Consider the following 15085-nt stretch of genomic DNA (forward strand, 5'->3'; position numbering starts at 1 on the left):
ACAGTTTCTCCCCATGATTTTCCACTTCCCATAACTTTAATGCAAAAACTAAAAGGGGGGCTGTTATTTAATTTTTTTTGCCAGGGCAGGGGAAGTGTGACTGCGGAGTGGGGAGATGATTTAGGAATAGAAAGCAGCTGCAGTCATCTCAAATGGAAAAGTGTCAAAGCCAGCAGAGTGAGAAATCCCTTCCCCACCAGCTACAACCCAAGTTTAAATTGCTAATGGCAATTTTTTAAAAAAGAGAGCGAGGAAGGTGCTTTTAAGAGTGGCTGAAAGCGCTTTGCTAAGGACAACACCCAAAGGTTTAGCCAGAGATCTCCAAAACGTACCCCACTGCACATCCAACATGCAACAGCTGATGAGAGAAAAAGACTGCCCAAAGGGTAAAGCTGTGCCCCCTTCGGAAATGGCAGCACAATGAGGACTTGAAGCTTGGTCGTCTTCTTTTTTTAAAAAAAGCAGGCATTCTGTACATTTGAATCAACCCTTGCTTGGGATAGGAAGCAGGGAGAGGGGGTGGGGAATGGCCAGCCAGGCAGGAAGGAAGAAATCAATACCCTACATGTTTTTACTACGTCCTTGAACAGAATCTGCACACGGTGCTGGCTGACTATAACCACTAAAGCAGTACTTTGCAACCAGTGTGCCGTGGCACCCTGGGGTGCCTTGAATGATGGTTGGGGTGCTGCGGATAACAGGGGCCTCTGTCCCTCTTTCCTTCTCTCCCTCCTCTGATGCCCTTTTGCATCTCTGCCTCCCAAAGGTTTGCACAGCTGTTTGTTGCAGCAGCCCTGGCTCCAAGCTCCTCAGGCGAATGGTGCCTCTGGGGCTGGTCAGGGGGTGCTGGTTGCCAGGAGCAAGCAAGCAAGCCAGCGGGCGAAGGAGCCCAGCCCACCAGCCCCTGCTGTTGGGAATGGGCAGACAAGTCCCAAGTCCCTGTGGGGCAGTGTGAGGAGGCATCTCTCTTTGGGGCAGCTCAGAGACCAGGGGCGGCTGCCCGGAGGACTCCCAAGGAGAGGGGAGAGGAGAGGAGGCTGAGGGAACTCTCCACAAGGGAGTGTGTTTGAAAAAGGGTAAGAGGCTGCCTGCTCTGCAAGCAAAGGGTGACATAACTGGGCTCCTGAGCCCCCCAGGGGTGCCAAAGAAAGAATGTGGTTGGCCAAGGGAGCCGTGGACTCAGAAAGGTTGAAAACCTCTGCACTAAAAGGGGAGAGTGCACAGGATAGTGCACACCCAGGAAATGATCTCTTTCAGCTTCTGCCTTCTGGAAGAAGGTATAGGGGTATAAAGACCAGGACTAGCCACCTGAGAAACAGTTTCTATCCAAATGCGATTTTGGTTTTAAATGCAGTGTAAGGAGTCTCTATGGGAGTATACTGTATTTAAAAAATGGGGTATCAGAGTTTTTAGGGGGCTAACCAGGCTGGGATAGCAGGCTTGTTGGATTTGAATGTCTTATGTAGATGTTTTTTTTTCAGTTTTGTTGTTCTGTATGGGATAATGACAATAAAGACTATTGTATCGTATTGTATACAGTGGTACCTCGGGTTAAGAACTTAATTCGTTCTGGAGGTCCATTCTTAACTTGAAACTGTTCTTAACCTGAAGCACCACTTTAGCTAATGGGGCCTCCTGCTGCCACTGCGCCACCAGAGCACGATTTCTGTTCTCATCGTGAAGCAAAGTTCTTAACCCGAGGTACTATTTCTGGGTTAGCGGAGTCTGTAACCTGAAGCGTCTGTAACCTGAAGCATATGTAACCCAAGGTACCACTGTATTTCTGTTCCTCCACCCATTCCCTTGTGCCTCAGGTGCAGATTTCTGCCATACTTAAAACTCAAACAACCCCTCCAGCTGCAACCCTCACCAACCTGAGGCTAGGCAGATGTTTGGGGTGGGAACCAAAGCTAGGCTGGGCCGGATAGCAGTTGTGCTCCAAAACATCTGGAGAGGCCCCCAGATGCCGGTTATCTTCACTTGGAATGGAACCCAATGAATTTGCCTGCATCAGCCGGTTTGGGCAATTTGGAAACGATGTATGGTACTAGGAGCTATTTGGGAGTAAGACAGGGCAGGTGGAAATCAAACAGGTGCACATCTAAATATGTGGCTTCAGAGGAGGAAGGCAGCCAGTTCAGAGTGTGTAGTTGGGATCTCCAAAATTTATTCAGTGGGCTGATCCAGCTCTCCCAAAAGAGGCTGAGCTCCCGAACCCTTCCTCTGTTGCAATTTATATCGCAAGCTGCTCGGGGCAGGGGACTATTGCTTTCTCCACTAGTAAGAGCATAAGGACAGAAGAATAGCTAGCCCATCTAGTGCAGGGTCATGTTCCTGCAATGGCCAACCAGATGCATCAGTGGGAAAATAGCAAGCAGGATTCCAGCAGAAGAGCAACTCTCCTCTCCTGCAACTGAGGTTCAGATGCAGCGCTGCTCCAACCGGCTAGGAGCCATCAATCACCCTCTCCTCCTACAGGAATTTGTCTAATCCTCCTTTAAAGTCATCCAGGAAGGAGTTCCACAGTTTAAGTACAGGTTGTGTGAAAAAGTACTTGCTTTTATCCGCCCTGATGCTGTGAGCATCATTGGCCCAAGAGGCTGTCGTGCTCCAGAGTGGCCCAGCAATAGAAGCCAGGATGATGGCAGCTGCTCCTTAAGAGTAACAGACGCACATTTAATCTGCATCCACACTGGATGTATCCACACCCACTATGTCAGCTGGACTTTCAGCAGGGTGCCTAGGAACTGGCTCGTTGGAAGGTACCCCAGAGCATCATCTAATCCAGCCTCACCACAAAGCAGGAATCTCAACTAAAGTAGCCAAGGCAGATGGCTATCCAAACTCTGCTTAAAAGCCTCCAAGGAAGTCCGCCTCCCAAGGGAGTCTGTTCCACCGTCAAGCAGCTCCTACTGTCAGAATCTGATGCTGAATTGGAATCTCCTAACTTGAAGCCATGGGTTCGAGTCCTGCCCTCCAAAGCAGGAGAAAAGAAGCTTGCTCCATCTTCCTTGTGCCAGCCCTGGAGATATTTGAAGATGGCACATCTCCCTCCCAGCCTCCACTTTTCCAGGCTCCAGCTCCCTCAACCGTTCCTCCCCAAGGGCTGCTGAAGAAGCTTAGCTGTCCTGTACTGAGAGAGAGGAAGGTCCTCTGGGGGAGAAGACACTCAGTGGCTGCTGTATTGTCCGAGGCAGCGATGCTTCTGAATCGCAGTAGCCGCTGGAGGGGAAAGGGCTCTGGGTGCTTGAGGCTTTCTCCAGTCTTCCCATTTCCAGTTGGAAGACTGGAGAAATACCAACTAAAGAACAGTGGCAAGAGAAGTTGATGAACTATGCAGAACTGGCAAAAATGACAGAAAGGCTAAGAGAAAAAGACAACAGAGGCTTCGAAAAAGATTGGGAACCATTCCTATTATATTTGCAGAAGCAAAGAAAGGGGATAGACTTGATGGCAGGATTTAAATAAACATCCACATTATTAGCATCAGGAAATGTTTAGAAGGTAGTGAAATAAGATGATGTTTTTAATTTTATTTTTATGTTTTTAGGTTTGAAGTTATGTCATTAATAACCTTTTCTGTTAAGAGATAGCAAAGCGGGTGAAAATAGAAACAAACCAGAAACGCAAGTTGGGGAAAGTCTTGGAGGGGAGGGAGGGAGGAATATACAGTAAACGTTAATAATTTGACATGTATGTAATGAATGAAAATGAAAAATGAATTTTAAAAAATCCTGCTTGTGGGTTTCTCAGTGGGGCATCTGTCTGGCCACTGGGACAGCAGGCGCTTCACCCCATTTGATTTGATGCAGATGCATAGAATTGTAGAATTGAAAAGGATCTCCAAGGGTCATCTAGTCCAACCCCCTTCCATGGTCACATTTTGTTTCCTCCATCAAAATGGTGAACTGCTACCCTTGGCTACTCTACTGGTGCAATGCAGGCCCAAACTGTACTTTGTGACATTAAGTGGGTGGGCCTTCATGGACAGAGATCCCGCAGGAAAATCTCTCAGGACAGCACAGAGGAGACGCTCTGCACCCCTCAGCCACCCCAGGAATGCACAAACCACCCAGCCTCAGGCACCCCACCCATCGCAAGGTTGCTCCATTTTGGCCTTTCCATCTGGAAAAATCTCCCCTACTCATGACCCAAAAGAAACGTGCCTATTTTACAAAGAAAGGGATAAAAGGGCATGAATCGTACCAGATTCATTTCCAAAGGTAAGCCGTTTGAGGCTTGCCCCAAAGCCAGAGAGTTTGGGTTTTTAAAAACGTTTGTTTCATTTCCATCCTCCCTTTTCAAAATTTATTAGTTTCGAAGGCAGCAGCTTCCAAGAACGCAATTAAAAACATCGGATAAACACCACCAGAATTTCAGTCGCAGCAAAGAAAAATTGCAACCACAAGACACCATCAAAAGCAGCAAGGACTTTGTGGTGTGTCCCCCCCACACACACACATTAAAAGCGAATAAAATGGTTTGGCTCTGGCACCCATCGTGCAATAACGTGAATAGTGTAAAGGTGAACATCTCCAGGGACGAAATTCCCGAACTGGGGTGCCACCACAGAAAAGGCCCTTCTCTGCTTGCTTGCTTGCTTCCTGCCTGCCTGCCTGCCTGCCTGCCCTCTGAAGGTGGAGGCACTCACAGCAGAGACACCAGGTATAACCTTACAAGGCAACTGGGTTTATAAATCCTTTAAATACCCCACAGTCCTTCTCCTGCGGCTGAGCTCCAGGTGTGCAAGAACTGAGAACAACTTTGCAGGTAAGTGAGCAGAAATTACTGGCCCACAACTTTCTACTTTTGAACTCCAGACAGCAGACACACCATTTTCCATCCAGCAATCTGGTTTTGTTTCAATTCAGCAAGCTTACTGTATCATGTGTGTCTCCAAAGTCATAGCTTGGGCGGGGGGTGCTTAGACAACTGCTACCAAATCTGTGTGTATACACTCACATATATGTTTGTAGATTTTATAAATATATATATAATACACACACAAACTTTTGTAAAAACTTCCCAGCTGCTCGCCTGGAAGCTCACACCTGTTCACCAGTGGCGATCAGAAAAGTGGTTCTTCACAACTCTGGTTTAGAACTGTCAGATCATAACCGGAAAAGTGGGCAGGCAGAGATCAGACTAAACCGAAAGTAGGCTAAAATGGTTCCGTATCCTACCAGAAAACAACTTCAACATAGGATATACAGACGCATACACAGTGAACGTCAGCGGTTTTCTTCAACAGATTCTAAGAACCTCTCCAGCAGCTATAAGGCCTCAAGACAGAATTAAATGCTTTAAAAAAACCAGTCCATGTGAAAACAGCAACCCTGAGTGTTATTCTCAGCTTGAGTTTGCCTGGACAATGAGTTCACTTTTTCAAAGATTAGAGATTGCCCTAGGAGTGGGGGGGGGTGTTAAATAAAAGGGTGTTTGCTCATGTGCTTAGTTTTATTGCTCTTCATTCTACAGCCCTTGTTTTAGCACCTGGAAAATTGGCGGTGCCACCTATTCAGAAAGCCAATAAATCTTCCCTCTCAACTCGACCAGACTTCCTTCTTTGCAGATGTTGGCAATCAGGTTTGCAAAATTTCAAAGTCATTCATTCCATGTGGGTGAGGTTTCATTATTGCAAAACTTGTCACCCTACCAACCCCTCCTGGTAAACTCCAAGTCACCTATGCACGCCTAGTGCTTTCTTCTCTCCTTTTTCTATGAAGGGGGGGGGGGGAGAGAAGGCAAACACACAGCAGTGCATTGTAGTACAACAGTGTGTGTGTGTGTGTGTGTGTGTGTACACACACACACACACATATTTGCCTTTTGCTGGCTTCCAGCAAGCCTCAGCACAGGCTTTAAAAGGGCCAGAGAGATGGCAGAATTTGAGGTCCTCATCACTGAAGGCAGCACCATTTCCCTCCAGTTTTGCAACGGAATGCCGCACATCTGCAGAAGGCTGCCAGCTGTTTTTAAACCTAGCCCATGCTCTGGGTGGATTGTCTGATCCAAGTATTGTATTTAAAAACAAAAGGGGGTGGGAATCTAATTTGGGAAGAAGAGGAAGGGAAGGGGGAAGAAACACCAGGCAGCTTCAAAGTCTTAGACCTTAACAGGGAAGGAAAAACGCCTAAAGCACTTGGGAAAATCTGCAAGGAAAAAACTCCATCAAGTTGGGAATGAGTGCTGTTGTTTTAAAGGGGTTTGGGGAGGCTTAGATTCCTCTCCACACAGCAGTTTTCTGTCTATGGGTTTTAAAATATTTTTTCAGAAGACCAGCTACCGCTTGGCTCTTGCACAGATACCCAACCGCAAAAATCCATCCCAAGCTAAAATGAGCACATGCCTGCAGAGGCACTTTTTAAAAGGTTCTGGGCATGGATTAATGCTCTCCTGGATTTCGTATCACACACATGCACAGACATAGCCCACTGTGCCCTCCCTCCTTCACCTCCAGAGGGCTAGAAAGAAGTCCAGGAACAAGGAATTTCTGTAAACACTCGAACTTTTCATCTGTTTCAAATTGCATGCACACACTTGCCCTCGCAGCCAAAGATGGCACTTTAACTTCATTGCAGAACAATCCATTTCTAGCACACAAAAGAATTCCAAGAGAAGATTGCAGGAGATGGGGGCATTTTTTCAGAAAAGGAAAGAAAAAAAGATGGATCCTACTATGCAAGTTTATTCTACCTGAGAGCCAAGAAATGAATAAATAAGCACAGGTTTTTACCCGCCATTAGTGCATTTAAGAGAAACCCAGGTTTGCTTTGGGCACATGGTAAATAATTCTTTTCTTTTTCAATCCTGGCAGCAATTCTTTTCAACACTTTCGTGTTTTTTTTAAGAAAGTTAAAATCAACACAGGCAAACACTGGTAACTAACCAAACACAGCCAGCTAAGTTCTGCACAATGTATATATTTGAAGACGGCAGGCCCAGTAAGATAAACAGACTTAAGCAAGACAAAAGAATCCTTGGGTATTTTAAAAGGTGCCCAGAAACAGGGAGGGGGGAGAGGGGGCAGTGTCCCTCCCTCACAACATTCTTCCAGATTATTCTCCACCTCTACAAATTCAAACCACAAGATTTGAAAAGGTTTCTTATGTTATTATCCATGCATTTAAATTATAAGCCATGACAACAAAAAATAAATAAATCCGAATCTCCAGTAAAAACATATTATTTTGCAACTGAGATGCAACAAACTTGATCCACAACAGATGTCAATCAAATCTTGCAAGGTGAAAAGAAGAAAAGTTTGGGAAGGGGAGAGAAGAGATCCTAAAAAAATAGGTCCCCAGCCATCTGTCAGCAATGCCTGCAAACCCAAAATATCCGTGAAACTTTGGAGGGGCTGCCAAATGGCTTTGCTAAACCAGCAAAATCTTAAATCTGCCCCTCTCCTGAAAAGGAAGGGAGAAATCTTCTCCCCCTCAACCCCACTTTATGCTTTATGTTGGGCAGAGGGCAAAAAGCAAACAAACCCATAGCAATTGGAACATTCAGTGCTATGCAAAGTCACAGAATCCACACTGCAGAAAGAGTCCGGCAGTCATCAGCAGCAAGAATAAAACTGGCAATAAGAGAACAACTTCCAGACTTATTTAAGGCAACAGCCGCCACCGCTAGAGCCGACCATCAGAGGCACCCAGTCTCCCAACACAGCCCAGTTTGCACAAATATCTCAGTGCGGGAAAGAGACACCGGTGTGGTACAATCGCTCCCCAGATTGTAAAGGGAAAGCTTTCCTTGCCCGTATTTATTTAAAATACAGGCATTTTGTTCAAGGGTTCAAGTTCAGCTGCACAGCCAAGGAAGGCCTGTTTCCCGCTGCCAGAAAAGGGTGGGATCCTGCGGGTCTAGAATTCCACAGGTCTGGAATGCCGGCTTCTGCCAGGCCGGCCAAGATTTATGCTTCTCGGCTGCTCTTGAAAATGTGTGTGATGCTTTGTGTATGCCTGGGCAGGGGTGATTTCAAGAAATCCTGATGGGCCGACTCCTCTGGGAGAACAGGCTGGCTGGAAGGGCCAAGGGCACCCCAAGCCAACTGCTCTATGTAGGGCATAGCCTTAAAAGACAGGGATGGGGGGGGGGCTGTGCCCTTATCCGAAGCAGCCTGTCTGGCATTATAGGGCGGGTTCCTATCAGTTCCCAAGCTTCATTCTATTGCATTTATTTTATTATCGGTTGGAGGGCTGTTCCTATGGGACCCCCAGGTTTTCTGGCTCAAGGGACCTACAGCCATGTAGAGGAAGGGGTGGTCTGTTTTGCAGGGAGGGGGCACAACAGACTACAGAGTATTCCCAAAGCCATACAGACTATTTAAGTAGAATCGCTTTTGTAAGAAAGCCACCCTACCAAAGAGGGATTTGTCTGTTTTTAGGAAGCAGAATTAATGTGTCATATTTATAAAAATCAAAATAAAAAATCAAGGGGTGGGTTGATGTGGACTTAAGGCTGTCAGGCACTTCTATAAAGCCCCATCTCGAATTATTGGGCAGAGGGCTGCTCCCAAGGGATCCTGAGGTTTTATTTTGTTGAATTCATTTTTGTGGGATGGGTGCTCTACGACATGCCGAGGTTTTCTGTCTTATGGCACCTTCAGTCATATGGGGAAAGGGCAGATCTCTTTGGCAGGGGGCACAGTCTGTTCTTGGGGTGGGAAGGCAAACAGACTGCAGAGTATTTATCCAGCTATTTTTACTGCTATTTAAATGCAATTGGGGCGGGGGGGGGGGGAGCCAGCCTGCTAAGGGATTGTCTATTTTTCGGAAAAGCGGGATTATACAGTATATTTTTGTAGGCTGATAGGGAAGGAAACCAACCCAATTTTCCAAGCTTGGGACCCCCTAAAGTGTGGGGGAGCGCATTTTGAAGGTAAATTTGCAGAGGAAGGGGTAAAGGCGGACCCCCCCTTGCACCGGCCTTCCTTCCACCCCCCACCCCCGTTTTCCTCTCCCCCAAATAAACCTTCCTCTTTCCCACCCCCCACCCCCCGGCCACGTCTGCGTGTCGACTTACCCGCGTGGGAATGGAGGTTGAGTCCGGCGGCGAGGTACTTGGCGGGGCCGAGGGGCGCGGGCGGCAGTCCGGCCGCCAAGGGGGCGAGCCGGGCGGCGGCGGCGCGGTGGTGCCCGTCCATGGCCAGGCCCGAGAGGAGCGGCGGCGGCGGGAGGTGGACGGCGCGCGGGGGCCCGCCGAGGTCTCGCCCATCCATGCTGCGCTCCCGCCGCCGCCGCCGCCGCCGGACTCAGCGAAGGCGCAGCGAGGACAAGCGCCGCTGCCCGCGCCGCGCGCCCGGCCGCGCAACCATTCTCCGCGTGCGCGGGGCTCCGGCTGCCCAGGCGGCCCCGGACGGGAGCCTGCAAAAGAAGGCGAAAGGCGCCGCTTGAGTCTCGCAGAAAGGCGGCGGCAGCTCGAGTTTCCCTCCTAGACCCCCACCCAGCCCCACCGAGGGGTCTCCAATCTTCAGCGGGAAAGGAGAGCCCGGCATATATATATATACACACAGAGAGAGAGCTGCCCTTTTTTGCGCCTTCAAAAAAGGCGAGAGGAGAAAAAGCAAGGAAACAAGGCTTCTTTACTCACAAGTAAACCTCACGAGGCGCAATGGGGCTTACTCCCAAGGAAGTGGGCGTCCAGCACTCCCCAAATTTTAAAAAAACAAAGATTCGTCCCTGGAACCCGAGTTCACATTTTGAAGACTTAAAAAATTAGAATATATACGTTGTATTTTGTTTTCAGGGGGGAAATGTGTGTGTGTACAAAATAAAGACTTTTTAAAAGTTAGGGAGGTTTCTCCCAAGCGGCTGTTTACTCGCGAGTAAGCTCCTTCGGCCTGCAATCGAAAGCTGCCACCGCCGCCGGTACGCGCCCGTGTTCCCGGGCAGCCAGCTCCGATGGGTTGAGGCTTACTCTCGAGTAAATAGGCGCGGGATCGTGCCCCAACCCCCCTTTCGGAAGCAGAGAGCGCGAGCGTGAGAGAGCCCTGTTTAAAGTCGACAGGGCTTGCTTCGGAAAGAGACAGAATCAGGCTCGCGTTCAGCGCGTTTGGAACCGCGGCTGCGCGGCCCGATCCGAAACGCCTTGGCTGAAAAGGACTTGCTCCCCAGGGGTGGAAAGGGCTCTTTAGGATCGCACCCTTAACCGAGACACTTTCCTGCCTCTCTTGCAACCTCGGTCATGGGGTGGGGGAAGATATGAGGAATTTAACCAGACCCACCTTCCTTGGCTTCTAGCTGTTATCTAAGATGGACTGTCTTTTAAAATCCCGATTCGTCTGTTGTTTTTTGCCCTCTCCCTCTCCTCTCACGTCTTGCCTGGACCCCCTTCTCCCTCCCCAGTATCGATTTTGACAAATCCTCATTCCTTCCCCTCCATCTTATCAGATGTGGGTCGACAAAAATGTAGAAAGGGCGGCGGGTGGGGGGCTGGGAGCTCCTACTCGCCCGGAGGCGAAAATAACCCATTACATATTTTATCATCTTCTTAGCCCTGGAAAAGTATTTAATGTTTAACCTTTTACGCACACGCTGCAAGCTGGCCCTGATAAGGAGCTCGAGATTTCTTCACGCCACTTGGGAAAAATGGCTCGGAAGGAAAATGGGGTTTTACTGTATTATTATTATTGAGGAAGCCACCAACCCGGTTCTGTTTCCAGCGACGACCTCGCTACACTGGTTGGAATTTAATAAAATATAATAAAATAAAGGTTTCTTCCGCTCTCCTCCTCTGCCAGAAATCGTGCTAGTTTCCTTGCTAGGAAGCCCAACTGACTGTCTTTAAGAAGTAAGGCTGCAATCCTCGCCCCATTTACCCAGGAGTAAACCCTACTGTCTTCAGTGTCTCTCCGGGTTCAATGGGGCTTAGTCCCCAGTAACACTGGCAAGAATAACCATTTGTATCCACCGTCTGGTTACTCAGCGGGGGTCGCTTCCAAATCATGGAACAGAATTTTTCTCTCTCCAAAAAATGAGGCTCCAGTGTCTGCCATTAAAAAAATAAACCAAGCCTTCTTTTAAATGAGGAGGAATGCAGAGAGAAGTTTCCAAAGTATTTTTGGTTGTTTCCCTCTAACCCACCGCCATAAAATATTCCAAAATATTTAGAATTCAGCTCACTGAAAAAATGGAGGGAGTGGAAGAGGGACTTGTTGGAAAATGACTTTCTTTTCCAAAGAAAAGCTATTCTCCCTGTCTCCAACCCTGAAGTTATTCACCAGCTGCCTTAAAATCACACCAAAAAAAGAATTTAGTCGATGTTTTAGCTCTCTGTTCCCAGGGGGAAATATCGCCTTGGAATTTCCTCAGACTGGTTCTTATGAACTGATGAGAACGCAGAGTACAAAAATCCCCGTTTGGTCCCTTACTAGGTTTAATTAAGAGTTTCTTACTTTAATCTGGGTTTAGTTAAAACTACCTCCGTGTTTATTAGACAACACCCACCCCAATCCAATACACGCCACTGAAATAGATACAAGATTGAAACGTTTGTTCCCATTTTCTTGTAAGCCACCAGATAAATAAATCGGCGGCTTTGCATTTTAAGGATATAAAGGGCAAATGGTCCGTTTGTCCATTTCAGTTGCACGTATGGGGGTTTGGGGGGAGTCTTCCCCATAACTTCTTACTCTAAGCTTCAATTTTTTATTCTTTGGAGAGGGAAGGTTCTTGTTTTAATTCCTATTTGGCCTTAATATACACACACTTCGGATTCCTGTGTGTGAGATATGGGCACACTTTTAAGATCAGATGGGAATGAAAACCAGACCACCGCATCCCAAACCAATACACACACATATATATATATTTGGGGTGCGGGGGGCCGGCTGTGCGTGTACAGAATTTCGTTTAATGCCTTTTACTTTCCTTGATCTCAGGTCTTAACCCCCCCCCAAAAAAAAACATGGCTGGACTCCTGATTTTAATTAAAAGCAGCCTAAGCGAAAATGCCTGGTTCTTGGGTTCTCTTCGCCACGGAAAAGGGGGCGGGGAGAGGAGACCAAATCTGGGGCGCCCTGGTCCGGAGAAGAGGAATTTTGAAAAATTTGGAGAGGAGGGAAAGTGGAGAGGGGCGATGGGGGAGGGGGAGGACCCGGTCCTGAAATTGCAATGGGGTTTTCCCCCCCCCTACACTGCTGAGAAAGCTTTTTTTTTCCCCTCCCCTCCCCAGAGACAACTTCCCAAGTCAGCAAGAGTTGCAAAGCTTACCTTTCGGAAAGAGTTGTATTGTTAATTTTTATCTAGTCCTCTTCTTTGGCATTCTTCGGCCGGGTTTTCTCGCACCTGGACCCCAACCCTCCCTCCCGCGTTTCAAAAAATTAGATCCACAACCGGGGTGTTTTGGTTTTTTTCCGGGGTGGGGGCTGCAGCGGCCTTCCTCCCCCCTTCTTCCTCTTCCTCTTCCACTCTGAGCACCCAAAAAGGTCCTCGCCTGGTTCTCCTGGTCTCCCCTCTCCACCCTGAAAAGCGGCAGGACAGGCGGGTTCCTCGGCTGGCGGCTTTCACAAACTCGGGTTCCCTCGTCGTGTGAACGGGTCCGGCTTCCTCGTAAGCTCCAGGTCGGCGCCTTGTCGGTCGGGAGACTTCAAGATCCACACATATACATCCCGGGCTTGGAATAGGTGCAATCCACCCAAAAAAACCCCTTTCAAGTTCCTCTCCGTGGATCTCTTAAAAAAAAAAAAAAGGAGAGGGGGAGGGGAGGAAGGGGGGGAAGCCTCTTTAGCAATGAAACAAGCATTGTTCCTTGCATCCCGCCCCCCCCTCCGGGCCAGCCAGCCAAAATTTCATAGTAGGCCTCCCCATTGGCTGCCCCGCCCGCCACTCAGCCTCATGTAAACACTTTGGCCCGCCGCCATCCTTATAAAGCCAATTATGGACCGAGCGGGGCGAGAGTGGGGAGGGGAAGTTTCAAGGCTCCCCGGCGGGGAGGGCTGAATGGGCGAAGCGGGCGGTGGGAATTCAGAGAGGCGGTTTCAAGGTGTCCCCCCAACCCCGTTTTTTTTTTCCTCCGCCTCTGGTCTGCTCTGGCTGATCATAAACAGAAAATCGGGGCGGGGGGGTGGCTGCCATCTTCAGCCCTCCCCCCCCCCAACCCCGAGGGAGGGGTTGCAAGCCGGCCACCGCCTCGCCCGCCCCACATGTCTTTGGGGGAGGGGGGGAGGAGACTGGTGGCCCCCGGAGCGTTTTTGGTGGCCCAGGCGGGTTGCAGCGCCTAGGAAGGAAGGAGGGAGGGAGGGGTGTCTGTTCCGCTCTGCATGCTTACTCGGAAGTAAGCCGGCCTTAAACTCCCCGGGAGGAAAGCAAGCGCAGCATCGGCGGCCCGAGCCTAGGCATATTTACTCGGGTGTAAGCTTCCGCCATGTAACCCCCCAAACCCTCCTCCGCAGGTAAGACAACCGGGGACGGGGGGTGGGTAGGTGGGTGGGATGGAAACCACGCAGCAGCTCTGCAGCGACGGGGGCTTACTCGAGAGTAAGGCAGCGCGCTACTGCTTGCCCAGGCTTGGCAGCAAAGCGACCGGGGGTGGGGCGAGGGCGCTCGGTATGGAGGTGCAGCTTACTTCCGAGTGAAGGTGCGTGGATCGGAGCCGCAGAGCACCGGCTTAGAGGCTTTATTTGGGGGTTCGTGGCGGGAGCGCAGCAGATCTATCCTCTCTGGGAGTTCCTGTGGGGCAGAGCCAGGGAAAGCTGCACCCCCTCCCAGATATTGGGGCGGCCGGGGGTCTCGGAGCCTGATCCCAAACCCATAGCAGCGCCCCTCCCGTCCTCCCCCCCCCCTGCAATCCGAATCAATGCCTGGGGGAGGGGTAGTCCCTCCGCCCCGGAGTTGCTCAGCCCTCCGTCCTATTCCCCCCCCCCACAAGACCCCAACTACACGTTTTAGGGACTTCGGATTTATCCTCACCCCCGAGAGAGACGGGAGAACCTTTAACACTGGTCTTCTCTAGCTTGATCCGCTTTCACGCCGCTTGGTTGTGTCTACACGATCTCTCCGGCCAACAAACACCCCAGGCCTGGTCTTGGGAGCGCGGTGCTGGCGAGGAGATTTGCAGTTTAGGTCTGGAAACTTGGCTGCGAGCCTGTGCCCTTTGGCGTGGGAGTAATTGCCGGTGGACTTTGGGTCTCACTCCGGAGTAAACGAAGCCGGCTGTCCGGAGTCCAGTTTGGACTCTTCTTTCCCCCCCCCCTCCAACAACCTCATTTCGCTTTGCAAAGCAGTTGAACCAGGGCGACCGGAGGGACAAACTGGTTGCCTTTATAAACCGAATTGGCAAGTAACGTTTCAGATTTAGACATACTTTTTAAATGTATATATACATAAACGAAAAGCAAAAGATATCCTAGTTCCTGTTTTCGAGCTTGTTTTGAGTTAATATGTTGATTTAGCTGCGATAACTGCATTGCTAGGGAGATTGAGCTAGTTGATCCCTGGAGATCCTTTTGAACCGGTACCATTCTAGAATACTCCGTATTTTTTTTGCTGTAGCGGATTAAAATCGCCCACCCCGCAAAGCTACCCGAAGGAGAGAGATGTGGAAGCTGCATTTGCTTGGACCGGAAATTTATTTTGCTTGTGTGAATTAAGAGTGTATTTGCAATACTAATAAAACATTAAACAAAACAAAAATCGCCTTTGGACACTCTTATTTGCCCCTGAATGGATAGAGGGAAGGGAGAAAAATTGGAAGGGGGGAGGGGAGACACCCTACCCTTACTTAATTCCAGTGTAAACGTAAAAAAAAAACCCCCAAAAAACCACCTAGCAGTTTCAAACTGCCCCCGAAGCTCCAGCGAGGCAGTTTCTAGGCTGCCCTCTTTGGGAAGGAGAGAGTGCGGGGGGGGGGAGAGAAAGCGACCGAAAATAGAAGCCGAAGAAGAAAAATGCAAACTTCTTTTAATGGGTTTTTTTTTTGGCGGGGGGGGGGGCGTTAAAACGTCGCGATGCAAAAGGAGATAGCAACAAATAGCCAAGCTTGGTCTCTCTCCCCCCCCCCCCGGGCTAGTGAAGGAGTGACGACTTCGCCTCGGGATTGAATGGCTGGGATCCAAATTAGCGAAGGAGCAACAAGAGCATTG

The 15085-nt window shown here is 49.3% G+C and overlaps 1 protein-coding gene and 1 long non-coding RNA gene across 6 annotated transcripts in view; one reads left to right on the top strand and one right to left on the bottom strand.

Moving 5' to 3' along the window:
- TNRC18 (trinucleotide repeat containing 18) overlaps nucleotides 1-14496 on the bottom strand; it is a 123621-nt gene extending 109125 nt beyond the window's left edge. For all 5 annotated transcript variants that reach the window (XM_077918743.1, XM_077918742.1, XM_077918744.1 and 2 more), the window contains exons 1-3: nucleotides 13914-14496; nucleotides 12216-12676; nucleotides 9028-9368 (exon numbers count right to left, since the gene is read on the bottom strand). In XM_077918743.1, coding sequence (XP_077774869.1) covers nucleotides 9028-9223 — 196 coding nt within the window. In that variant the 5' untranslated portion in view covers nucleotides 9224-9368; nucleotides 12216-12676; nucleotides 13914-14496. The remainder of the gene's footprint in view (nucleotides 1-9027; nucleotides 9369-12215; nucleotides 12677-13913) is intronic.
- LOC114584305 (uncharacterized) lies at nucleotides 12703-14636 on the top strand. The gene is made up of 2 exons (XR_003703645.2): nucleotides 12703-13396; nucleotides 14496-14636. It is a non-coding gene; the product is annotated as an uncharacterized LOC114584305 (long non-coding RNA).
- Nucleotides 14637-15085: the final 449 nt, after the last annotated feature.

This window comes from Podarcis muralis, chromosome 14 (assembly GCF_964188315.1).
Source record: "Podarcis muralis chromosome 14, rPodMur119.hap1.1, whole genome shotgun sequence".
NCBI lineage: Eukaryota > Metazoa > Chordata > Lepidosauria > Squamata > Lacertidae > Podarcis > Podarcis muralis.